This window comes from Elephas maximus, chromosome 10, assembly GCF_024166365.1.
Source record: "Elephas maximus indicus isolate mEleMax1 chromosome 10, mEleMax1 primary haplotype, whole genome shotgun sequence".
NCBI lineage: Eukaryota > Metazoa > Chordata > Mammalia > Proboscidea > Elephantidae > Elephas > Elephas maximus.
The window spans coordinates 66999640-67027631 of record NC_064828.1 but is presented as its reverse complement, the minus strand read 5'-3'; the positions used below and the strand labels follow the sequence as shown (position 1 = coordinate 67027631).

The following is a 27992-nucleotide window of genomic DNA, read 5'->3' as shown; positions in this document are numbered from 1 at the left end:
AGATGGTGCCTGGCCACAACCGATGACTGCCCTGACAGGGAACACAACAGAGAATCCCTGAGGGAGCAGGAGAACAGTGGGATGCAGACCCCAAATTCCCATAAAAAGACTGGACTTAATGGTCTGACTAAGACTAGAAGAATCCCGGCGGTCATGGTCCCCAAACCTTCTGTTGGCCCAGGACAGGAACCATTTCCGAAGCCAACTCAGCAGACATGGATTGGACTGGACAATGGGTTGGAGAGAGATGCTGATGAAGAGTGAGCTACTTGTATCAGGTGGACACTTGAGACTATGCTGGCATCTCCTTTCTGGAGGGCAGATGGGAGGGTAGAGGGGGTTAGAAACTGGCAAAACGGTCACAAAAGGAGAGACTGGAAGGAGGGAGCGGGCTGACTGATTAGGGGGAGAGTAAGTGGGAGTATGTAGCAAGGTGTATATAAGTTTATATATGAGAGGCTGACTTGATTTGTAAACTTTTGCTTAAAGCACAATAAAAATTATTTAAAAAAAGTCACTTCAAGCAACTTTTAAAGAATATATACCAACTGTGTAAATGAGACATTGCTATAGTATGAGTTCTCTTTCCTTGCTTCACCTTGGTACTAATGATAGATTAGGAGAGCATGCTCCTCATTTCCTTAATATGTGCCACCAGTCATCTTTTTTTATCTGACGAAATTTAATTTCCAGGCTCTGTAAGACAGCATTGGGTACCCTATCTATCCACTAATGATAATCAGAGACTGCCCTCAGAAAACTGAAAATGTGGGATACAGGTTTCATTTTATTTGGAAAGTTTTTCAGTCCAGAATGGGTAGCAGCTTTCGAAACAGAGTCCAAGAGCTGCATGCCAATGTGGAAATGACTTAGTGGCACATGAGTAAGACCAGTAACATGTGGAACATTGATCAGGTCTTTTAAAACAAAATCTTCCAAAAGGATCCCATCTGACGAAGTCACAATTACTAAGCAAGAATGGCCTTCAAGCAACCTGTGACACAGGCTTTGGGCAACTTCATGTGGTAATCCCAGGTTTTTTTTTTTTTTTCCCCTCTTTTCTATAAGGTCAGTGAGGATAGAGAAATCACATTTGTAGTTGTAGCCTGCTCTGGCGTTTCATCACACCAGGAGCTCTACCTGTATAATTTTTGCCCATTTCCTTTTCTTTCTATATGGCAGAGGCTAAGGAGCTCATGATAATGTTCTTCCTATTAATGAACTTCAATGTCTCTAAGTTATCAAATCATCCTTATTTTGCATTATTGACTTGACAGCAATGAGTTTTTGGTTTTGGTATGCCAAGCTAAATCACCTTAATGTATTTTAGAACACCTCTTCTCCCCATTTTCTTACTAACATCTTCGTATTTTCTTATTTTATATCTTTTTAATTTTGTATTTTAATAGGTAATAATGCAATTGTACTAACTTCAAAAGACAGAATGAAATGTAAGTCTCCTACCTAACCCCTGTCTGCCAGACATCCCAATTCCACACTCTAGGTACCAGTTACTGCTTTTCACATTCTTTTAAAAATGAGGGGGACCAAAATCCTATCAGATGGTTCACTGAGTGTACAGTTAATGCTGAAGAAAGCAGGAGGGTTTCTTCCTGGCTTTGATATCTGACTTCTCTTAGACTAGTCCAGCATGTTAGCTGGCATTTCACTCTCCTCCCCTAATCTCACCCCAATATAACAGCACTATGTACTCACGGTCAGCGCTCCATGACTTAGAGATTTTTCTACCTTGGAGGCACAGAATGATTGGGCTAAGAAGGATGCTTAGGGGTCATCCAGCCCCATGCCTTCATAAAGAAGGAGAAATCCTCTAGAGTTTAAGATCACATACTGAGTCAGAGATAGGGTGAATTTCCTAATCCATTGCTCTTTTCACTAAGACACGTTATTTTTCTTCCAAACACTCTGCACTCTTGAAACTGGCAACATTTCCCTGGCCTGTATCTCTGTGTATAGCCTCATTTATCCCTATTCAATCCTATTCTGCTACTTAAAGATCACATTTATAAATTTGAACAATATCCCTACACTTATCAGTAATTTAAAAAATGATTCCCGTTAGCAGTGAATTCCAAAGAAGCAACATTGACAATTTTTTACCTTACTCTTTATTCTTTGTGTGTGTGTGTGTCTGTGTGTGTTTCTGGTCTATTTTAAATTATTTAGTATGCTATACCACTGGAACAATCCTTAAGGGAATACTGGTATTTGTGAAAGCCTGACTCTTTGTAGAGTTGAGTTAAAGTATCTTGATTTCAATTTAGCACACTGGAATAGCTTTATCATAGAGCTGCCCCAAAGACTATTCCATCACGGATTACTGCAGAGTCTGGGCTCATGGAAGAAGCACCCTTTATTGTTATCAACATTAACAACTGCAGTCATAACAACAATGATAATAATAATAAGGGCTATCAGTCATTGATTGTGAGGATGGTGTGGAACTGGGCAGTTTTTCATACTGTTGCACATAAGGTTGCAATGAGTCAGAACTGGCTTGATGTCACCTAAACAGCATCAGTCATTACTACCACCTGTCAGTTTGTCAAACTGTGGTGGCTTGTGTGTTGCTATGATGTTGGAAGCAATGCCACTGGTATTTCAAATACCAGCAGGGTCACCCATGGTAGACAGGTTTCAGACAAACTTCCATACTAAGAGAGACTAGGAAGAAAGGCCTGGTCTACTTCTAAAAATTAGCCAAAGAAAACCCTATGGATAGAACAAAATATTGTCTAACTGAACTCAAACATGCCAATGAACATGAAGATGGTGTAGAACTGGGCAATGTTTTGTTCTGTTATACATAGGTTTGCTATGAGTCAGAGCCAACTTGATAGCAGCTGGCAACAACAATTATTTATTAAGCACCTCCCACTGGCAAGTGCTTTACACACATTACTTGTTTAATCCTCAAAACAATCCTAACAGGCTCTTTTCACTCATCTTAACTAGCCCGCTGTACCAGCCAGAACTCTCCATTCCCTTTAATTACATGCTGATGCCCATGGCTCACCGACTCCTCAAGGGTGGCAATTCACTTCTGTGCTTCTCCCCCAGCTGACTTGTAGGCTGACCAAGAGGCAGCCGAATGCATTCCCAAACCTGTTTGTGCCAGCTGTACTTATTATTGTAAATGTGTAACTTTAAAAAGTATTACAGAAATGGATGAAATGCGAGCTTTGAAAGTTAATTGCAAGAAAATGTAATTAAATGGTTTAGAAATATTCAATAAGTGATTTTACTTAAAAACGTACCATTGAATTCAGTGTGGGTGAGGAAACTGTTAACTAAATTTTAAACATAAAAATCATAAAACTCTAGAAAAATTCTATGTTCGGATTGCTTTGCAAATGCCTTCAAATTCCTGCTCCATTTTAATAAAATCACAGACAATAATGCATCAAGGGTGTGATTTATGCAGGAAAGATAAAGAGTAACCCTATCCTCAAAGAAAGGGCTGTCGCTCTATACGAAAAGAGGGCAAGGGAATGCATTTATGTTTTAATTTGCAATATGTTTAAGGTATTATCCCTTTTTATGATTCCCTGCTTCAAATAGCCTTTTCAATGAATGCACCAACTACCCATCCTGATCAAATAAATTAAGAGGTCTCCTCCTGAATATTAAAGGAGCCCTGGTGGCACAATGGTTAAGCGCTCAGCTGTTAACTGAAAGTTTGGTGGTTCGAGCCCACCCAGCATTTCTGTTGGAGAAAGACCTGTCGATCTGCTCCTGTAAAGATTAAAAAAAAAAAAAAAAAACAGCCTAGAAAATCCTAAGGGGGCAGTTCTACTCTGTCACATGGGGTCACTATGAGTCAAAATTGACTTGATGGCACCTAATAACAACTCCTGAATCTTATTGCCTTTTGAGAGATGAGGAAATGATGCTTAGAGGTCAAGGAGCTTTCCATGGATGCACACCTAGTTATCAGTGGAGCTGGAATTTAAAACCAAGTCATCTAACATCAAAGCTATGTTTTTAATCTTGATCAAGATAATCTCATAATCTATACCCCAAACTCGAACATCTAAAGCACCACTCATAGCCTCATAATTCCCTTTGCATAATAATATTTTCAAGTGACAGGAGGCTACAGCATAAAATAAAACCAAAAAAACCTGTTGCTATTGAGTCATTTCCAACTCATAGTGACCCTATAGGACAGAGTAGAACTGCCCCATAGAGTTTCCAAGGAGCTGCTGGTGGATTCTAACTACCGATCTTTTAGTTAGCAGCTGAAGCTTGCCGTAGTTTTTAACCACTGCCACCAGGGCTCCAAGCATAAAACAGTCTATTTAAATCTTTTAGCTCCATATGGGTTTTGCTGGGCTTTCAGAAGGGATGCATCTCAGCAAGTCTGGCTGTGAAACAAATCTCTAAAGCAAAGCCTGTGCTCTCATTGGCTCCACTCTATAATTCTAGCCATGAAATTGGTCTATGTAAATGGTCCACTGGTAAAGGGAGCTAAAAACTTTTGGCAAAGAATGACTACCCCTGAGCATGCTGGGAGCTTTAGCCTTTCTCCAACCCACAAAAATCTCTTATATTTTCCAGATTCCAGGGATCCCCTGCCTATCTCGCTTCCCCATCTCCGTACCTTTCCCTTAGTTGACCTATAGCTGAGATTTCCTGATACCATATTTACCTAATAGAATATTAAAGGTCAGGGGTGAGGGTAGAGGGAAGGCAGGAATGATATTTGCAGTGTTTAAGAGTTACAGGGTGTATCCTAAATTGCTAGTCGTTGCTGCCACTAAGATTTACCCTCAACTGAAACCATGAAATTCAGGAGTTTAAGTTGCTGTTATTAAAGAAATATTTATATAAACATACATGCATGTATTATATATGTATAAATATATATGTGTATATATATATTTGGCTAATTTTATCAATTTAGATATTCTACACATTTAAGATCCTTATAAGTTACATTCATGATACATCTTTCTTCATTGTAACCCGAGCTTTCCCTTGGAAATCTTAAAATGCAAAGAAAAAAAATTAAGGTATGTAAATGCAAGATTAATAGTTTTCTTGTCCAAATGCTTATGAACAGCCATTGTTAGTGTATGACTCTAAATTTTGTGAAATAATAAAAATCTTAAGACTATAAGGCTCAAAGAGTCTTAAAGAAGCCCTTTGTCTATCTCTCCCTTCCCCCTTCCCTCTTTCAGCTGGACCAACTTGAGCCATTTATTCCAGCCAGAATCCATCCTATTTTTAAGTATGGTGGAGAATGAGAACACAACTGCTTTCCTCTGTAGCTCATCTCATGCTTAATAACCCTCGCTGTCATTAAAGTCTAAAAGAGTCCTCCCGATGGCACAGTCTCATGACACATGGCTACAGGCACATGCAGTCCATGGTCTTTAGTTCTTACCAAACAGCGGGATCTCCGACTCAGAACAAACTAGCAGGCTTCTTGCTTACTACAGTGTTTTTCTAATTGTTCTTCCCCAAGCTCCAGAAAACAAACATTAGGGATGATGAGGAAAAACACTGTCCTGTAAAACCTTTGGACTCTTGGAAAGGGGAGAAGGATTACTCACTGGCAACATCAGGTGCTCTGAGATGTCACTGAGCCATCTTCACAATGTAATATCAGGAAGGCCGGTGCCATACTTGAAAAAAGTTTGCCCAAAGTGGGAAGGAAGCTGAGGCTAAAAATATATCATGGCAGCTGTTAAAACATGCCTCTCAAACGAAGCAAGGCAACTATTTCATTAGTCACCTCTTTGAAGAGCAAATGAGGGGTTGAGGAAATAAAGGAATTTTTTAGTTACCTCCCAGGTTTCCCAGGTTGGCTAGATTTTGGGAGGGAGAAATTTTCCACCAAGAGAGTCTGTTAATGAAAGACAAAATAATTTCATGAGAATTTAAAAGCAACTGCAAGTTAAACCAGTGGCTCCGAAATCTTAGAAGTGGCCTGCAGCCTGCAAGGCAGAACCAGGAGTTCCAGGCCTTGCCATTCCTTTTCAGTTTCCAAGAGGCCACTCGCAAAGCTCTCTTTTCTAGTCAGACCTGCCTAAAGCTGCCTGGTCTCTGCTTTTCTTAAATATGTGGGTTCTAATCGTTTCTCACAGGCTGATGGGAATGAACCTGAGGTGGCTGGTGGCCTTGTTAGAAAGCTTGAAGGAAGGGCAGAGGGAAAGGAAGAAAACCAGGAAAGTGTTGAGCAAAACAGGTATCTCTGAAAAAGCTGACACTGGCTGCCTAAGGGGCTAAAGAAAATGGGAGGATTTTTTCCAATTGTGGATTGTTGTTGCTGTTAGCTGCCATCAAGTCGGCCTCTTACTCCTGGGGACTCGATACACAATGGGTTTTCATTGACTGTGATCCATAGGGTTTTCATTGGCTGATTTTTGGAAGTAGATCACCAGCCTTTCTTCCTGTCTTTGTCTGGAAGCTCCACTGAGACCTGTTAAGCATCATAGCAACATGCAAGCCTCCACTGACAGATGAGTAATGGCTGCTTTTGAGGTGCACTGGCCAGGAATCGAACCCAGGTCTCTTGCATGGAAGGCGAGAATTCTACCACTGAATCACCACTCCCCTCAGTAGCAGACTAGGGCTCCCAAAAGATTCACTTTCCCTGAGATTCACGTTGCTCCTACTCCTCACCTTGCCTGCTGAGGTAGTTTCGTTTCAGATTGGCTCTATGTGACTAGCAGCCATCCTTTCCATAAATAGGAAGATTCCCTCATTGCGTAGGAAGGCCAAGAACTACGGCCAAAGTCCAAGAAAAATCCAGGTATTGGATGCTCCAGTATGTTTGTTTGTTTTTAACTTTAGATTTTGAAATGATTATAGATTTATAAGCAATTGCAAAAATAGTACAGAGAGGTCCCATGTACCCATCACCCAGCTTCCCCCAATGGTGACATCTTACATAACTACAGTGCATTATTGAAACCAGGAAATTGACATTGACCATATACAATTAACTAGACTACTGACCTTACTCAGATCTCACCAGTTTTTGTATGCACTGTTTTCTTTTGGTATGTACTACATATATGATATGCACTGTGTATATAGCGTATAGCTCTATGGCATTTTATCACATGTATAAATTCATATAACCACCTCCACAATCAATATCACAGTACTTTTTAAAAAGTTTTAGTTTTGACACCAGGTTGGTAAAATAAGCCATGAAAGAAGCAAGAGTAACAACAACTGTCACTATGATGACTGTAACAGAAGGCTAAATGATCAATATTATCACTAAATACTTAATGAATTCCTAGGGACATTTTCTTGTTTATTTTGAAAATTCATTATTTTCATGAACATCTGCCTAGTGAGCCCAGGAATTTATTAAGTCCCTACTGCCCAGCAAACATTTATGGCAAGGCAGGCAGGCAGGCTTCAGATCACATGCCATCACTTACTGAATTATAGTGGCTGCCTAGAGGAGTATTGGAGGCCACATCTGGGCTTAGCAAGAGACAGCCAGTGTCCAACAGAGACTCTCCACCCTGGGAGAGTGGCAGTTGAATGCATGCCAGGAATTTGCAGTCTCAAAAATCTCTGTGACTTTTGACCCACATGGAGCCTTGGTAAGGCTGTGGTTATGAGGTAGACTGCTAACCAAAAGGTCAGCAGTTCGAATCCACTGGCCATTCCTTGGAAATCTTATGGGGCAGTTCTATGCTGTCCTGTAGGGTTTCTATGAGTCAGAATCAATTCGTTGGCAATGGATTTGACCCACACAACATTCTGGGTTCTGGAAAAGAGGGATAAAGAAGACATAGCCCCTGTCCCCAAGGAGTTCATGATCTGAAAGGGGAGGGAAGCATGTAAACCAAGACTTTGATGCTAACTACTGAAATCAAGGTACATGGGTCAGTTCGTGGCGAGCACACCAGCAGCTCCTCTGTGTCAGTGAGTCACAGAAAAGCAGCAATTTGGGCGAGGTCTCAGGTCTGTGTGCCAGGGAGACCACTGATTCCAGAGAGTGGCTGGTCTACAGAGGGGAAAATTCAGGGTCAGAGACCAACCAGGAGCTACTAGCTATGAGGAGTCCCTGGGTAGTGGAAATGGTTAACGTGCTACGCTACTAACCAAAGGCTGGCAGTTTGAGTCCATTGAAAGGCACCTCAGATGAAAGGCCTGATAATCTGATGATCTACTTCTGAAAAATCAGCCATTGAAAACCCTATGGTGCATGGTTCTACTCTGACACACAGGGAGTGGCCACAAGTTGGCATCAACTTCATGGCAACTGCTTTGGTTTGGTTTACTAGGTATTAACTGAGGTAAGGAAACCCTGGTGACGTAGTAGTTAAGAGCTACGGCTGCTAACCAAAAGGTCGGTGGTTCCAATCTACCAGGTGCTCCTTGAAAACTCTATGGTGCAGTTCTATTCTGTCCCATAGGGTAGCTATGAGTCAGAATTGGGTTTGAGATGATCTCTGAGGATAGGATTAGAAGGGAGAGACAGATGCATAACCTGTAGTCAAGAGCCAGATGCTGGAGCCTGACTTCCCATGTTTAAACCCTAGCTCATCCACTTAATTGGTAAAGTTATTTAACCTGTCTATGCCTCAGTTTCCTCATCTGTCCAATGGCGATAACACTACCTACCTCATGGATTAAGTGAGTTAATATTTATGTAAAGGGTTTTCAACAATACCCAGCACAGAGTAAACACTATGTAGGTGTGTACTGTTAGATCCTATGCAAAAAGTTGCTTAGTAGACATCTCGATCTACCCTAATTCATTCTTCTCTGATCTCATTCACAGAAGCAGAGATCCAGCTCACAGGTCCTGTGAGAGAACTCACTTGATTTGATTTCCGTAGTCAACAAAAGACACTGTTATATCTGTCTGGATGGATGCAAATGGGTTAATTCTTATTAGATTAGGGTTTAGCTTTTGCCCCCAACTCTTATCCTCATTCTTCTCTCTTCCTTCAAAAATTCTACCTGGCTCCAGCACCTTTTTTTTTTTTCTATATTGTTTTTAAAATTTATTTTTTTGTTATTGTTGAGACTATATACAGCAAAACATACATCAACAGTTTCTACATGTACAATTCAATGCCATTGATTACATTTTTCAAGTTGTACAACCATTCTCACCCGCCTTTTCTCAGTTGTTCCTCCCTCATTAACATAAACTCACTACCCCCTAAGTTTCCTATCTAATCTTTCAAGTTGCTATTGTCAATGTGATCCCATACAGACAGTTCTTAAAAGAGTATAATGCACAAGGCAGCCCTTTTTTTTACCAGTTAAGCCAAATTATTATTTGGTTTTAAGAAGACTTACAGGGAATATTTTTGGTTTAAGGTTGAAAGATTATTTCAGGGCAACAGTTTCAGGGATTCATCCAGCCTCTACTACTCCAGAAAGCCTTGAGTACATGAGAATTTATAATTCTATTCTGTAGTTTCCTCCTTTTGATCAGTATTCTTTTACAGAATCTTGGATTAAAACACTCAGTAATGGTAGCCAGGCACCATCCAGTTTTTCTGGTCTCATGGCAAAGGAGGCAGTTTTTTTAATGCCTTACAAACATGATTTTTCTCCATCTCAATGTTCCAGCACATTTTCAAACTCCGCATAAATCCAAAATCAAACTTGTAGCTTGTTCCTCACCCTATCTCACCACCAATCTCTTTAGAATCATTAACTCAACTTTTTTCCCCCTAAGTGCCTATTATGGGCTAAACCAAAAAAAAAAAAAAAAAAAAATCAAACCTGTTGCCATCGAGTCAATTCCAGCTCATAACGATCCTATAGCTAAGCACTCTCTTTTATTTCCTTTAATAATTCCAATGGTCAGTTCTCAGTCCTTACTTTATTAGACCTATCAGTAACATTTGACTCAGTTTTCTTCATTTGTCTTGCAAGGTACAAATTCTTGATTTTTCTCCAACCTCAATAATTTCTCCTTAGTTTCCTTGGTTGCTTCCCCCTTTTTTCCCCAGCCTCCATGTTGAAGCGCCCCAGGCTTGGTCTTTATCCTATTCCATCTACGTCTCTGCCTTGGTAATCTCAGTTCATCTCAAAGCTTTAAAAACCACCCTTATGCTGGCCGTACTGGACACTCATATATCCAACTGCTTATTTGACATTTCTGAGTCTGTCCCCCACCCCCCAACCTAATCTATTTGATAATAAAAGCTTTCACCAAAAGGTTTCCCCACGGCAACCCATCCTTCCAGTTGCTCAGGCGAAAATACCCTGGAGTCATTCTTGAATCCTCTCTCTCACACCCCTCATTCATTCTTTCAGAAAATCCTGTTGGCTCTACTTTTAAAATATACCCAGTGTCTAACCAGCTCTCACCCTTCCTGCCATCCTAGTCCAACTCTTCATGGTCTCTTGCCTGGATCACTGCACTAGGTTCTTAACTGGTCTTCCTGTTTCTATCCTTGCCCTGGTACAAACTATTCTTAACACAGCAGCCAGAGTGTCCTTTTAAAATATAAGTCAGTTCAGTCCACATCATTCCTCTGCTGAAAATCCTCCAATGGCTTCCTGATTTACTGAGAATAAAGGTCAAAGTCCTTGCACTGTCTATAATGCCCAGTAGGATCTATCCCTCCCCATCACTTCTCTAATCTACTCTTCTCCCACTGTCTCCCTCTCTCACTCTCCTTTAGCCAAAGGCCTCCTTGCTTTTGCCCATACAAGCCCGGTACTCTTCTATCTTGGGATCTTTGCTTCAGCTTTTTCTCTACCTGGAATGCACTTCCCCTAGACACCCATTTGGCTCCCTCACCTCCTTCAAGTCTTTGCTCACACATCATCATCTCAGTGAGGTCTACCCTGACCACCCTATTTAATACCGCAACCTTCCCCCACCTTTACCTCCTAGGCCAGATCTTTACGTGACATTCTGCTCTTTTTCTTAATTCCATAAAGCTCATGAGCTTCTAACACTATGTAATTTACTTACATACTGTCATTTATATGCACTAGACTGGAAGTTCTACAAAGGAAGGCAACTTTGTCTTGTTCACTGACATGTCCCAAATGCCTTGCGCAGACTACACATATAGTAGGTGCTCAGTAAACATTTTCTAAGTGAATGCATGAACAAAAAATGTATCAATAATGTATATCCAAGTCAATACCAAATTCTAATCCCAATAATTTTCCTAAGGAACACTTCTAGTATCTGTTCCTTCTGCTCCATACCTACTCCTATTCTAATGATACTTTTATTATCTCACAACTGAGTTTCTGAAGGGATTTCTTAAGTTGGCTCATTGACCCTGTACTCACCACTTGCTCACCATTTGCTAATTGTAGACCAGTCCCCTTTACAGCACTACTCATGTCACTTCCATGCCCATGATGTAATGTTCAGCCTCTTTGTTGTTGATGTTGTTAACAGCTGCCATTGAGCCAGTCCCTGTCTCATGGTGACCTCATGCACAACAGAGCCAAATGCTTCCTAGTCCTGCACCATCTCCATGATGGGTGTCTTTAAACAACAACAAAAACCCATTGCCATCAAGTTGATTCTGACTCACAGCGACCCTACAGGACAGAGCAGAACTGTCCCATAGGGCTTCCAAGGCTGTGATCTTTACGGACTACAGACTGCGACATCTTTGCAGAAATAGACTGCCACATTTTTCTCCTGTGGAGTGGCTGGTGGGCTCAAACCACCAACCTTTCAGTTAGCAACGAAGCGCTTAATCGCTGTGCCACCAGGACTCCTCCTGGTTCTCTGATCCCTTCCTTCTGCCTGCTTTTACTGCCTTCCTCTCACTACCCTTCCCTTACTGAACCTTTATTTTCTCCTCCCTGCACACTAGAACCTCCACCCTTTTGCTACCCTCTTCTCCCCTTCCAAATATCGTCTTCCCACTTTAAATTCTAGCTCACTTCCCATTTCCTCTGCAAAGTCTTTCCTGACCCTCCAGTTCCCAAGGATCTCTCCACACATTCATAGCACTTAAGAGCACGGACCCCTCCATTCAATTGACGCTTAATCCTGTATTGCCTTGTGTTCTTAGAGTATTATTTTACTGTACTTTTTATATAACTCATGAATTGTTCTGTCAAATTTCTCTGGAGAAGTCTGACAAAAAGAAAGATTTAATTTTTAATTGTGAGACTGCTTCATAGGTCTTCTCTCCCCAATTATATTAAAATTTTTTTTTTTTTTTTTTTTTAATTAGGCTCCCTATATTAGTCTCCCTGAAGGAGCTGAGGAAACCCTGGTGGCATAGTGGTTAAGAGCTATGGCTGCTAACCAAAATGTTGGCAGTTCAAATCCACCAGGCGCTCCCTGGAAACTATGTGGCAGTTCTACTCTGTCCTATAGGGTAGCTATGAGTTGGAATCCACTCGACGGCAGTGGGTTTGGGGTTTTTTTGGGCGGGGTGGGGAAGAGTTGAAAAAGTGTCTTAAGCTCTGTTATATTTTCCATGGACCATGTAGTGCTAAGCACACAGTAGGTGTGAAGTTAAGTGTTTGCAGGGCCATTAAATGATTCAGAATCCACACAGGGAGTAGGCCACAAATGCTAAAGCACGTTGCTGAAGTACAACAACCAAAGTAATAAAATATTAGTGGAATAAACCAAGGTTAAAAACAAAAACCATGAAAGGGATGACTTTCTAGTTACTTTTTATTAAACTGTCATTAATTTGAACAATAATATGAGAATGCATTGCATTAGTTAATTTCAGTCTTATAATCATACTGTTTTGTGCATAACCCTGATATTTTTTTCCACCTGGAAAGAGGTAAGAAATGTAACTCTTCAGTACAGTAGACGAGGTCCTGAAGCTTTTAAGTCCGCCCATTTTCTATTGCAGTGAAATGGCCCAAAACCCGTTGCTATCGAGTCCATTCTGACTCCTAGTGCCCTACAGGACAGAGCAGAGCTGCCCCATACGGTTTTCCAAGGAGCAGCTGGTGGATTTGAACTGCCGACCTTTTGATTAGCAGCCAAGCTCTTAAGCACTGCATCACTAGGGCCCCAGGGCCCAAAGTCACAGCATATTCAAGCCCCTCCCCCTTTGGACACCACGAGCTCAGGGAAAGATGCCTATATCATTGCCTTATGTCAACGCTGACCATCAGAAGAACTGAAATTGGGACACAAAATCTGGATGTCAGCATGAGCACTTTGTTCTTCAGTGTTTTCCCTGGTTTTTCTCATTTATTCATCTAGCAGACACTTACTGAGTGCTTACTGTCGCCAGCCCTGTCCTGGGCAGGGCATTTACATACATAATCTCATTTGCCCTCAGCACAGCCCTCAAAGGTAGTTATAATGAATGTTCCTATTTTACAAATAGGACCTTGCTCAGAGAGGATGGCGTTCATGCCAAAGTTCTTGTTCTTGTACTTTGTCAGGCTGCCTCCCGGGGGCTCAGTATATACACGATAGAGGCATGTGAATGAATGACCCAAACATTTGTAGTTTTTACAAACACAATTTAACTACAGTAGGCCAGGCAGAGGAGTAAAGCAATGACATTAACCTTTTGCTAAGGAGATACTACTGAAATACTAGTGTTGACATGGCCAAGTGTTTGAATGAAACTCTCTGGAGGAGAGAGCTGAGCTCTTTTACCTTCTTTGTGATGCTCTGAAACAGGGCTCCCACCCCTTTCTTCTTCCACAGATACGTAATCTAGTCATCGTGTTATACCTCCAAGTCCTTTTCAGCTCAAGCACTACACCAGGGCTCGAAGGTCGGGGAGGCGATGACAGTCATCTACTTCCTATCCTCCAAGGGGCTGGGCAGCCACAGTGAAAATTAAAAGTGCCTGTTGACCACAGTCTGGTAATTGTCTTAAATGTCGTAATGTTGTCAAGATCTGACCCTGAATGTTTAAATCTACGGAGATGGAAATGTGATGACCCAAGACTAATTTCAAAACAAATGACATAAAACTCAGCCCCTTAAAATACAAAAGATCACTTTTTAGGAGGGCAGGCAGCTCATCATCTGCATCTCTTCCAGCTATCAGAGTTAAGTAACAATTATTAGACTCTGTGGCTGACCCGGGAAACTCAGGCCAAGAGGCTCTGTCTTCCCAGTCTGCATGCGTCTGCTCTAATCATCTCAGCCATCACTCACAATTACATGGCGGCTAGTGACAGAGTTCCCAGCTGGATCACTAGTCTGTGAAAAAGACTGACTGCCACAAGAACCTCTTACATAATAAATTAATAATGCCATAATCACTTCATTCCCCAAATGTGGAAATTACCAGTATTGGAATATAAATGTAGGAAAAAGAATCAAAAACCTCATGCTGCAGTAATATCAATGAAGTATCTTAAGTATTTCCTGGGTTATGCCACTAAAATACTGCTTCAATTAATGTAGTTCAACACTGTTTCATATTTGAGAAAGCCATTTAAAAAGGCCCATTAGGGAAAAGATCCCAGAGGAGGTAAAGGCCAAGAAGCCATCGGTGCCACTTCTTAATACTCTCATATCATTTAATTAGGGGTTCCATTTAAATGATATGGTCTTACCACAAATCTTCCCCCCAAGAAAGTTATCTCAGCACTCTACTGTATTCAAGGACACATGAGAACTAGCATCAAGGAGTTCGGTGTCATACGGCTACTCAGCCATGCTGCACCTTTATATAAGCATGGAAGGTATGTTTGTCATTTTGCTCAGCCTCATTGGGGAGCATAGGGAGGACCCCCGCCTTAATCCCAGCTGTGGGCAGGGTACTTTGCTTTAGCGGTCCAAAGAGCAGAGAGCTGTCCTCTGCTCTCTTCTCCTGCAAAGCAGTTCCCAACCTGCCTCTCCTAAGGGGTTAGACTGAGCGAGGGGAGTCCACAGCATTCACACCAGGGCACAGCAGAGCAGCATTCTCAGTTAGCAAACCCGCTCCCCCTGTCAGGAGAAGTGCTCCCAGACAACTGGGGACTCAAACCAGGAAATGCAAGGGAAGGAACATTCCAGGGTGAAATCAAAAACAAGGGAAAAAAAGACAGAAAAAAAAAGAAAAAAAAAAATGCACAAAGCCCATGTGGCTGGCTGGTTAACCATGGGTTAGAATCAGGTTTAGGGTATCACACGGTAACCGAGTATCTCAGCAAATCCCAAAACCCCAGGGTGAAAGACGTGGCAGTGAAAGGCATTCCTATTTTTGGAAACATGAAGTTTACTTCTTTCACCATTTAGTCTTTCTCTCTCTCGCTCTCTCTCTTTTTTTTTTTTTTTTTTGATCTGTTTGTAACTCAAATTTGAACCATCAATCATTTTTACCTGCCCAGCATTTTCATCTTTCCAGAGTCAAAGGAGCCACAAAGATGGGGTTCAAAGAACCTTTTCTCATAGACAATTCCAATTAGCCCTTCATTCCCAGGGTTACAGAGTGATCAGAGCAGACATTTGCAGTGGGACATGCCACACACAGCAAGTCGCCAAAACCAGACTGTGTGAAAGGGTTTCAGGGCACTTACTTGTACTTGTGCTGGTTCCAATTGTATTGATTGTGGTGGGGACGGAGGAAGAGGAGTAGAGGGGCACATGGCCATTCTCACATCCCAGGCTCTTGTCCTGCCAGTTGGAGGTGTTGATGCAAATCCCAGAATCCCGAGAGTTCTGCCACCCGTTGAGCTTGTCGTCGGAGTTCTGTCTTTGGTGATAGTAGTGTGTCTGCCCATAATCCACAGAGTCCGAGTGGCCTCGGTTCTGGCCACTGAAGCTGGTCGATGTACGGTCTTCCAAGTGGTTCAGCCACATGGCTAAAGCACTGCGGTCTTCCAACGAAGTGGCCGGATGTATCAATGCATAGGACAGCAGCTGTCTGCTTTCCTCGATGTGCTGGTTGTGTTCAATAGAGTGGGCCAGGATTTTGGGCAGCAGTTTCATATACTCTACTTTTGCGTCGAGGTTTCCTGGCTTCAGCAAAGGCAGGTGAGTTAACAGGAGGGAAATCACTTTATCCTTGGATTCCTGTTGCCATTGGTTAATGATTCCTGAAAAGGAAAATATACAGGGCAAATAAGCAAATACACCCACTCAGACACTAAATACCAACTGTAAAGAGAATTCCTGTGGATTGGAGTCTCAATCTATGTACCTGGCTAAATTTTCTCAAAATAACCAAGACATTGGTTAAATCACTGACCTCAGGTTGCCAGGGGACACTGACTTCAACGAAACACAGAACAAACAAATGTTCTGACATGTTTGCGTGCTCAATCTAATTCTCATTTGTGTCTCCAAAGAGGTGACGACTACTTTGGTACAACCAAAGAGAATTTACAGCCCTATTTTCTTTCTTAGAAAAGTCTAGCCACTCCCTCAGATAGACAGGGGGCTAAAGGAATAAGGAAATCTCCATAGAAAAGCAAGTATAATCAAGGGTCCACATACCCAAGTCCTTCGGGTAAGGCTGCTTCTCTACCCCCAGACATTTGTGGACAGTGGTTTAAACCCTGGCAAAAGCGTATGTGTAGCTCGTTAAATTTCACAGATGGAGAAATCTGCCAGAAAAAAAGTACTTATCTCATCATAGTAAGTCTGCACCTTTCACCTGACTCGAAGGAAGGACATGGGCTCAAAGCTAGAATGAGCCATAGATCTAAGACTTGGCTCCAGGGACTCCTCTGAGCACATATGCCAAACAGGCTATTTTTATGTGAAGATCTGTTTTTAACACACTCACAAGGATCCCTTCCTGCTTCCTCCCACTCAAAGCACAAGCTTGTTGCCTTAAGTAAACATGGGTAAACAATGCACTATGCATTTATTGGCCTTTGAGGAGTAGCTGGTTCTGGAAGCTGACAGTTAGCCACAGGAACTTAAGCCACAGGAAAGAAAGCTCCCTTCCAGAAAAGCCATTCTTGAAACCGGGAGACCTCAATTCTGGCCCACTGATGACCCTACCAGAGCTAGCACTGCACAGCTCTGCAGGCTTTTATGCAGAATCTACCGGGTTGAAAAGAGGGTTTCTGGGATTTAGCTGAAAGGCTTCACAATTCTAGCTAGGCACAAACATATTAGAAAAAGCCCAATGGTCATTACTGACCATGAGCTACAAACGCATCAGCCACGTACTACAAGGCATCTCAAGACCACAAGGGCGTATTCAAAGAAAAGTATCAAACAAGGAAGGCATGGAATAAAATGAAAGAATGTGAACTTTGGAGTCAGGCAAATCTGGGTACACATCCCAGATCTGCCACTTAATTTGTGGCGGAACTTTGGCAAGTCATTTAACCTCTCTGAGCCTCTACCACCTCATCAACCAAATCTGTTGCCATCCACTTGATTCCAACTCATAGCGACCCTACAGAGCAGAGGAGAATTGCCCCATAGGGTTTCCAAGGCTGTAAATCTTTATGGAAGCAGACTGCCACATCTTTCTCCTGTGGATGGCTGGTGGGTTTGAACTGCTGACCTTTTGGTTAGCAGCTAAGTGCTTAACCACTGTGCCACCAGGGGGTCTTCATCAGTCAAGCCTCGTGGCCACTGAGTCTATTCTGACTCATAGCTACGGCGGCTGGTGGATTCAAACGCTGACCTTTTGGTTAGCATCTGTAGCTCTTAACCACTGCGCCATCAGGGCCCCCATCAGCCAAGACTGGCACAGATAGCATCTGCCCCTCACTGTGCTGTAGGATTAAATGAGGTAATGAATCTAAAGGACCAGTCAAGTACTGGGTAGTGGAAGTAATTCTTTCTAACTTTTTTTGCATTAGTCAGGCACTCATTAGCGTGATATGGGTGGTTTCAGGTACTAAGTTTTAAAAACAATATAGAGAACCAAATGGTCAACAGTTACTCTAAAGCAAAGATGAAAGGGTAAGGGGACAAGAAAACCAGATTACTGGTAATGAGTCATCCAGGATGAAATTAATGAGAATGTTGACAAATGTGAAAAATGTAGTAAATGTCACTGAACAATTTGTGTAGTAATTGTTAAGTGGGAACCTAATTTGCTGTGTAAACTTTTACCAAAAACACAATAAAATATTATTAAAAAATAATAATAATGTAGAGAAACTGGAGACAATCCAGGGGAGGTCACTAAAAATGATTAAAGGGTTAGAAAAGAGTAATAAGGTCAAAATATGGAAAAAAAAATAGGGTTATTGAGCTTACATAGAAAGTAATATAGAAGATGCTTGATTCTCTTTAACTGGGTATTTCATGACGAGATGCTGAACCATCAACTATTTGAAGACTAAGTCTTCAAATTAAACAGGAGAGATAAAAATTAGATGTGGAGAAGAACTGAGCTTCCAGAATGAGAAAATACTCAGAGGAGTCACCAGGGAAGGCTCTAGAATCTCTGTCCTAGAGGTCTGAATAATAGAGCTAGATGGTTTAGAACATCACTGTCCAACAGAAATATAATGTGAGCTATATGAAATTGCTTGGTAAAGTAGAGGGTCAGTAAAAAGGAGGCAGACCCTCAATGGGATGGACTGACACAGTGGCTTCAACAATGGGCTCAAGCATAACAACAACCATGAGGATGGCACAGGACCAGGCAGTGTTTCTTTCTGTGGTACACAGGATCACTGGGAATCGGAACCGACTCGACAGCACCTAACAACAACATATACGAAATTATAAATAGTCTCATAGCCACATTAACGTAAAAAGAAACAGGTAAAATTAATTTTAACATGGTTTATTTGACCCAATAGATCGAAAATATTACCATTTCAACATGTAAGTCACATAAAATTATCAATGAGATATTTCACATTCCTTTTTTCATATCAAGTCTTTAAAATACAGGGTGTATTTTACCACCTGCAGCACATCTCAACTTGGATCTGCCACAGTTGAAGTTCTCAGAAGCGACATGTGGCTGATGGCTACTGAACCGGATAGCACAGGGCTAGAGGCATTCAGATTGGGGCAAGCAAGTGGGAGGGCACAGATGGCCTCGCAGGTCCCTCCCAGCTCCCTGATTCTGTATTTAACTAATGCCACCTGACACAGGGCTACCTTCGTGCCTTCTACTCAGTATCACCTCCCTTGTAAAGTAGCTCTGGGAGATGAATAAAGCACTGAATTCTAACTTTCTCTTCAATACATTTTCAGCAAACACAAGGCATGTTTTAGATTATTAGTCTGTTTAGATGAAGATAAGATCTATTCATTACCCCCAAGGATCTAAAGAGGCACTGGAAAGAAGCAAAAGGAGCTGAGAAGAAAAACTTGTGTCATAAGCCAACACTGACGAGATGTAGGCAGCTTCCACCTTTGAAAATGTACATAAAAATAAAATCTAAGAACAATCTTTCATAAAAACTTTACAAGGCTGAGGAACTCCCTGGTTTTCTGCCTGGTCATTTGCCCATCTGGATATTCTACACTTCCCCACAAAAGGTCAGTCCCCCCACCAAAAAATAAAAATAAAAATGAATTGTAAATAGGACTCAGAGTGCGAGCTAAACGTGCTATCTTCCTATAAACGCTCTCTGCCAGGGGTTCACCTGGGATTCAGAGAAAGCACAAGCACAGCAAAGAGAAAAAGAAAACCAGAGGCCACCGGCCCTGGTCCCTTCCAATGCTGAAGTAGTTCCTTCTCTGTCCTTCAGACAGGTTTAGATGGCTGTGACGTGGTCAAGAAGACAACTGTGGCTTTCGTTTCAGACCACTGGGAACATGGAAATAAGATTGCCTTCCATGGCTAAATACACCTGCTGGATCAAACTATCTCTGCTCTTGCTGTAGCTGCCACTGCTGACAGCTAACAGTTAGTTATTAAATGCTTTCTATGTGCCAGGTACTCTTCTAAGCTCTGTGTTTTTAATTACTCATTTAATCTTCACAAGAAGCTTATGAGGTAGATCCTATTACTAACCTTATTTTACAGATGAGGACACAGAGGCACAGAAAGGTCAAGTAACTTGGCCAAGGTCTCCTTGCTGGTAAGGTGGTGGAAAGAGGCTATGCAAATTAGCTTAAAGATACACAATGACAAAGATACACAGAAGAGCTTGTCCATAAATTAAATTACTAGAGTGTATTTTTTTTTTTTTTTTATGGATCAGCAGACAGGTTGGTCAGCCATGGAAGCAGACAAAAAAGGAGTTACAGAGACAAGGTAGGCAATGCCTACTGTGGTTTTTATATGTCCACAATTTCTCTGACACTCCGCTCTTCACAAGATGGAACCTAATTTCCTTCCCTGAGTGTAGGTTGGACTTAGTGAGTCACTTCGAGTAAACAGAACGTAGCAGAAGTGACAGTGTATGACTTCAGGGAATACGTTATAAAAGGCATTACCACTTCCACCTATTTCTTGGATAGCTGGCTCTGGGGTAAGCCAGCTGCTGTGTTCTGAAGACCCTCAAGCAGTCCTGTGGAGAGGTCCTTGTGGGGAAGAACTGAGGCCTTCGGCCAAAAGCCAGCACCCACTTGCTAGCCATGTGAGTAAACCATCTTGGAAGCAGATCTCTCAGCCTTGGTTAAGCCTTCAGATTCCTGCAGACCCAAATGGCATCTCAAAGGACCCTGGGCCAGAACCACTCATATTCCTGATCCACAGAAGGTGTATAATACGTGTTTATTATTGTTTTAAGGTTATTTATTATGCAGCCAATAATAACTAATATACCTATCCAAGTGCCTCTCTGGGAAAACGGAAATTTTAGCAATTTGGCTTTGAGAAATTCAGTCCTTCTGGCAAAGCCGTTCCCATTCTGAGGTGGAGGCATGAAACTATCCTGCTGCCATTAAACGCACCTCACTTAGCCTCCCTTGCCCTGATTATTCATTCACCAAACCACCTTAGACTATGATTTGGCTCCACAGATGCCTTCAGGCAGAGAATGTACTGATCATACAGACTTGAGGTACTTCCAGACTCTGTGACAACAGGTTTTCAGGGCAACCTAATAATTGATTTCTGATTATGATTTGGCTACCTGTGGAGGCCTGCCTATAGGGAGAATGAATGTTGATTATATGAACTTTGAGTATGTCTGGTCCATCTGATGATGGCTTCTTATTGTAAATTAATAAGCCAGCATTGTGGGGTCTACTTTCCTGCTCTCTAGTTAGTGCAAGTCAATCTCGCAGGGTTAGCAGCCCCAGGGCACTGATGAGAGTGAGAGTCTCTACCTTCAAACAGAAGCTAGATCCTAAATGCAGGGACTTGGTACACCCTGGCTAGGTCCTGCCCAGCTGCCCACTGGCCTTCTTTGTGGAGTCCATACTATCTTCCAGACAGCAGGGAATCTTTGCTGACAAGTACATGCAACATGCAACTGGGGAAGACACAGGATTCTCATAATTTTCAATTAATGGATCACTTCTATGACACAGTTTCTACCATTACTCACCATGGTATCAACCAGTTTAGGAGATGGTCTGGAAAACTGAAGTAAAGTCCAAGGACAGCAAGGTTGAATGATGCCAACTAACCTCTAATTCTTTGTCTAATTTCTCTGAATGAACAGAGTTTGGCTAAAAGTTAATGATTCATAACTTATAAACCACTGGCATAAAAGTAGTTAAAAAAAGTTTAAAGAGCTATAATCGAAAACCAAGAGGATTAGGAAACTGTCCCAGTGATTCTTGGAGTGACAAAGAGTGTGTTTAAATACCAAGTCTGGTATTATTACTACACAATGGTATGTCAGTGTTTAAGGGCTCCAGTTGTTAGTAAATTACCCTTAAATTGCTATTTTATTATACCCTTGTTTTCAGTTTAATAACATTTACCATAAAAGGGTTTCTCACAAGTGCATTTAGGCAATTTGCTCATGCGAGAAATGGCTGGGAATTAAGTGTACACATACAAGAGGTACCGGTTAAATAAATGTGCTAAAAGGCAGGAATACCAGTGGGTCTTAAATAGTCAAATGCTGCTTAGAATAATTTATATTATAAACTAGATCCTAGACAAATCATGTAATAAAGACTTCTAAATTTAGTACAACTCTGCACAACTCAGTGACAGCCAGCTAGTGGGAACACCACATACCACAAATTTGGTAACAGGAAATCAATCTGGTAGAGATGTCAGCTAACATGTTGTTGTTGAGTGCTATCAAATCGATTCCGACTCATAGCAACCCTATAGCCCAGAGTAGAACTGTCCCATAGGATTTCCTAGGCTGTAATCTTTACAGGAGCAGATTGCTAAATTTTTTCTCCCGAGGAACCACTGGTAGGTTCAAACAGCCGACCTTTTGGTTAGCAGCTGAGCATTTAAGCATTGTGCCACTAGGGCTCCTTTCAGCTAACATACCAAACCCAAGCCTGTTGCTGTCAAGTCGACATGAGCCATAGGACAGAGTAGAACTGCCCATATGGTTTCCAAGGAGCACCTCATAGATTCGAACTGCCTACCTTTTTGGTTAGCAGCCGTAGTTTTTAACCACTATGCCACCAGGGTTTCCTCAGCTAACATAAAAAAACATAGGGTACCTGAAATACCAACGTGGAAAACTGTGGGATTCTTGATTTGGCACCTATACCTTTCTATTGTCTCCTGAGATACCCTCTTGAGCTAGAGGTGATTGGAGAAGAATTCCCATAACTCAGCGGAGGCCTGTAGTGATATGGCTTAGATTAGTCCACAGAATCAGTTATGATGAGAGACCCAGAAAATCTGGAGTTAATGAGCCCCTGCAGCTGCATATGGTACTTTGAGTGGATTCAAAGGATTGAGAAGATCTAAACCTTCTCCCTATGTGCAAGGAGGGTGATTGTCAGCTTCCTATATGTTGTCCATTGATTCTCGCCTCTAGGTATTCACCATCTTTATGTAGTCTCCTCAAATACCGAATCAGAGTGAATTTGTGTGACCAATAGAGTGTGATGGAGATGTTCTAAGATTAGGTCATAAAAGGCATTGCAACTTCCACTTTGCTCTCTTGGATCACTAGCTCTGGGGGAAGCCAGGTGTACCACATCATGAGGACACTCAGGCAACCCTGGGAGGGGCCCTAGTGGAGAGGAACTGAGGCCTCCTGGTAAGAGCCAGCACCAATTTGCCAGCCATGTGAGTAAGCCATCTTGGAAGTAGATTCTCCAGCTCTAGTCAACATCTTGACGGAATCCTTGTGAGAGACACCTTGAGCTATAACTCTCCAGATAAAAAGTATTCTAAATTTCTGACCCAACAAGATAAATGTTACTTGAAGTCATTAAGTTTTGAGGTAATTTGTTACATAGCAATAAAAAAAAATTTTTTTTTCAATAGTTAACTAATATTACCGGGTAAAAATCACTTTAAAATGCTACTGCCCTTTGAACTCTCTAGAAAAGGCAAGGAGCCATGTAGTGGATTTCATAGCTCTTTACAACCTGTACTACTTTCTCCGGGAGCAGAAAGGTCATTCACCAGCACCTGGCCATCGTCACAGGACAAGAACCAGGTACTTCTGGCTTCAAAAGATCCCTACGAAGACCCTTTTAGCACTTTAGAGTGACCTGGTTATCTCTTCAATAGGGACTTTCCATCTGTGGTCACTTTACCCCCAGGTACTGGCATGGCTGGGTGCTCCAGGAGGGCTCCTTTGCTCCTGACAGACCCAGGCCAGTTGGTCCTGAGGTCTTAGTCAAGGGCTCAGTTAGCAGTGGGATCTACCTTCAGGCTTCTGACCTCCTCCTCACTATGACTGACTCTTATAGGTCTGAGTCTATCCACTTCCAGAGGGTAGACTTGCTCTTACTCTCACTGGATCTGCTCCTTTGGTCTTCTTCCCTATCTCTGCTAATGGCTTCCCCATCCTTCCAGAGTCATCCTTGATTCCTTTCTCTTACATCCTATGTGATAGAATCAGCAAATCCTGTGCCTTCAACATATATCCAGAATCTGACTACTTCTCGTCATGATTCTGCATTTCACGTACCCCCTAACAGTCTATTATCAACATGACAATCAGAGTTATACATGTGAAAACTGGAAGACAGGTCATGTCACTACCCAGCTCAAATATTCCAGTGGCTTCCTATCTCACTCTGAGTAAAAGCCAAAGTCCTTACAACAGCCTATTAGTCCCTATGTGATCTAGTCCCCTGCCCCTGCTACTGTTCCCTCATTTGTTTCAGTTCATTCTGGCTTCCTTGCTGTTCCTTTAGCAGGCCGGCCATGTGCCTGCCTCAGTTCTTGTTTCCTCTGCCTGCAGCACTTCTCCCCTAGACCTTATATCTAGCCTCTCTCAGTTCCTTCTTTGCTCAAATGTCATCTTCTCAATGAGGACTTCTCTGACCACATTATTTGACCCTCACTCTGCACTCCCTTATCATCCTGCTGTGCTTTATTTTTTTTCATAGCACTTATACCATGACTTGCTGTATATTACACTTATTTTCTCTCTCCACTAGAATGCAAGCTCCATGGGGGTAGTGATGTTGTCTCCATTTTCCCATGCATTAACCTTTCTTTACTAATCACATTTTAAAATGGTTACATAAAATTGTCCCCAGGCATTTTGTTTGATAGTGTCTTATTATATTGGACTTCAGGATTTCTTACTCAAAATGTTAGAGACACATCCAAATTCACTGAGGAAACAAATTACTGGGCTGAGGGCTATGGGGAACATAGTCTCCGGGAACATCTAGCTCAACTGGCATAACATAGTTTATAAAGAAAATGTTCTATATTCTACTCTGGTGAGTAGCATCTAGGGACTTAAAAACTTGTGAGTGGCCATCTAAGATTCTCCACTGGTCTTACCCCATCTGGAGCAAGGGAGAATGAAGAAAACCAAAGACACAAGGGAAAGATTAGTCCAAAGGCCTAATGGATCATAACTACCACACCCTCCACCAGACTGAGTCTAGCACACTAGATGGTGCCCGGCTACCACCACTGACTGCTCTGACAGGGATCACAATAGAGGATTCCAGACAGAGCTGGAGAAAAAATGTAGAACAAAATTCTAACTCACAAAAAAAGACCCGACTTACTGGCTTGACAGAGACTAGAAAAACACTGAGACTATGGCCCCTGGATAGCCTTTTAGCTCAGTAATGAAGTCACTCCTGAGGTTCAATCTTCAGCCAAAAATTAGGCTCATAAATCAAAATGAGACTAAAGGGGCACACCAACCCAGGGGCAAGGACTAGAAGGCAGGAGGAGACAGAAAAGCTGGGAATAGGAAACCCAAGGTTGAGAAGGGGAGAGTGTTGACATGTTGTAGGGGTGGTAACCAGTGTCACAAAACAATATGTGTGCTAATTGTTTAATGAGAAGCTAGTCTGTTCTGTAAACCTTCACCTAAAGTACAAACAAAACAAAAAACTGATAGGCACTTCCTAGAAATTTCCTTTAAATGAAGCCTGACAGATTGTATGACCGACAAACCACAGACCTCCCAACAGTAGTATAGGTACAGTTGTCACACAAAAACTGTTCAGTCACCTCCTTCTTGTTTGACTTGGCAGTATTCTGATTATTTTTAGCTTTAAAGTAAAATAAAAACAGGAACACGTAAAAAAAGGAAAATAAAAGATCAGCTCAATTTCTAAAATCCTTACTACATCCCCCTTCTCAATAGTCTATTTAAGGTGGAAAATTTCCTACGTGCTAGAAAACAAAAGTGTAATGAGTGCTTTTCCTCATTGTTACTGACACCAATTAAAGTAATCTTCATGATAAAGATCTGAGAGGCTGAGACAGCAGAATGAAATGTGTTTAATATGACTCTTTCACAAACATCTGTTAAAGAAAGAAACCTACTGCAGATAGTGATGTGTTAAGACTGTTTATGTTCAAATCCTTTTGGCCATAAGTGATTATGTTTGAATAAAATCTCATAGGAATGGTTGTCCTATGAATCATACAAACTGGAGGTGAAAAAAAATGTTACCTTACTCTTAAATGCGAGACAAATCCTTGCAGATCACGCTTACCCATTTTTTACACTAAAACCCCTCTGAGAAGAGGAAGTAAATGTTCCCAAAGCAGGAAGCTTTCCCACTTACTAATCTTTGGTGCCACCATCACACTCCCAGACTACCACACCAAAACCCCCGCACACCACAAAATGACTTTCCGATAGTACTTTAAAATAATGAATTAGCAATCCTCATGCCAACTCTTCAAAGGAGAAAAACATACTTAGTACTATGATGCTTACGTTTGGGCTTTGTTCCATGAGAAGCACTGGAAATGAGAGCCCCAATAAAAGCGTACCATGGTGCAGGTTGTCTAATTGCAATATTTATAACTAAGAACTCCAAGACCAAAATCCTTGGCAATGTCCAGAAAGTCAGCAGAGAAGTATCTTGGGAGAAATGTAAACAGATCAAATCATAAAAGAACAGTTCAATTACTCAGCCATAAAGGGAAATAAAGTCGTGATACATACAACAACATGGATGAACCTTGAAAACATTATGCTGAGTGAAATACGTCAGTCACAAAGGGACAAATACTGTATGATCTCACTTATATGAAATAGGCAAGTATATAGAAACCAAAGCTTACTAGTGGTTACCAGGGGTGGGAGGGAGGGAATAGGGGGGAGTTACTGCTTTTTACTGCTTAGGGGACACTGAGTTTATGTTAATGGTGGCAGAATAATTTGGAAAAGGATAGTGATAATGGCACAACATGAAGAATATAATCATCACTGAATTATATATATATAAATTATTTTTTGAAAAAAGTAAAAAGTAAAGAAATAATGTGATGCCTGATTCAATGAACCAGTCTGAACAAGAGCCACTTCACAGGATAAGTTTATAAGCTTCAGGAAGGGCCTGAAGGGCCAGAGTGGAACAGGTTCCACCCCAACACCAGGGAACCACTCTATGGGCTTACATGACTCTCTTGACCCTTAAGCACTGGGTCTCACACTTTCTAAATTAAGGTGGAAATTGTTCAACAACTTATAGACAAAATTTCCCATCTTGAGAGACGAGAATCCAAAACATAAGTGGGAATGTAAGAATGAACAATTTTGCAGATGTAGAGTATTTGAATCTACGGCCATAAATTAACTGGTACTGTATTTGACAAGAAGGGCCTGGACAACTCTACAGGGAAGGAATTGGGTGACTCTGGAACACACCAGATACCACCCTGTAGATAGAGTTAGAAGTACACCTCCCTTTCTGATTCTTCTCTTGAGGTGTTGGCCAACTCCAGGGATTTATAGAAAAGTAAGACAGCTAATTTTCATCTTCTACTTTGCACCAAACCTATTATCAAGTTAGTAGGTTTGTCAATGCAAATCAGAATAAGAATTTTCAGGTTTTTTTTAGAAGAGATGCTACTTTTTAACTTTGTGAAGTCTTCCAGAGCAGTGGGTGAAAAGGAGAAAAGGCAGGGAAGGATGATGGTGAAGACTGAAGCCCTCTAATCAGCAATGAGAGTGCTCAGGCCATTTCCATCCTTCTGGGCATTCCATCAGGAAATCAACAGACCCAGAGGTCAGTGTATGGACCAGAACCAGGAGGACTGACCAGTTGAGGACCCTTTGCTTTAGCACGCTTTGTGGGCATGTTGCAGGAGGGTAACGAGAGCTCAGAGCTCACAGTAATAATGTCTGTGAACAAGGGCCTGTTGTTCATCCTTCCTGAGTCTCACTCTGTTCTAGAACTCTAAAAAAAAGGAAGACATGAAAACAGTGAGAGGACGTAGGCCAGGGGAAATAGAAAGGAGATGGTGGAGAGAAGCATACACAGCCAGCAGAGTTGAGAAGAACAGATTCAAGCTTTGATGAGAGACCCACACAGCCCAGGGCAGCAGGAGGGCCCACACACTGTGAGGCGCACCACCAAGCTGCTCAAAAGCTGGAGAGAGGACAAACCTGCTAGAAGAAGCTCTTTCCTGGAAGCAAACCTTCTAAACTTTATGGAGGATCATAGGAGGTGGTGAGATTCTCCTGGGTCTAGGGAGTTTGGAAACTGACCACTTACCCTTCCTCCCTCCTTTTCAGTCTGGGGTCTGAGGGGACATGGCCCAATGAGGGGAAAGGCAAAACCAACCTCCAGCAACACTGGAAGTGACAGCCATGGCCTATTCTTTATTTTAATCTGGCTTTTATTTTACAAGGTACATTTGCCTGGATACGTT

General features: G+C 41.8%; 1 protein-coding gene across 3 annotated transcripts in view; it reads right to left on the bottom strand.

Moving 5' to 3' along the window:
* SAMD4A (sterile alpha motif domain containing 4A) overlaps positions 1 to 27992 on the bottom strand; it is a 239889-nt gene that overhangs the window by 81312 nt on the left and 130585 nt on the right. For all 3 annotated transcript variants that reach the window (XM_049899471.1, XM_049899473.1, XM_049899472.1), the window contains exon 3: positions 15442 to 15960. In XM_049899471.1, coding sequence (XP_049755428.1) covers positions 15442 to 15960 — 519 coding nt within the window. The remainder of the gene's footprint in view (positions 1 to 15441; positions 15961 to 27992) is intronic.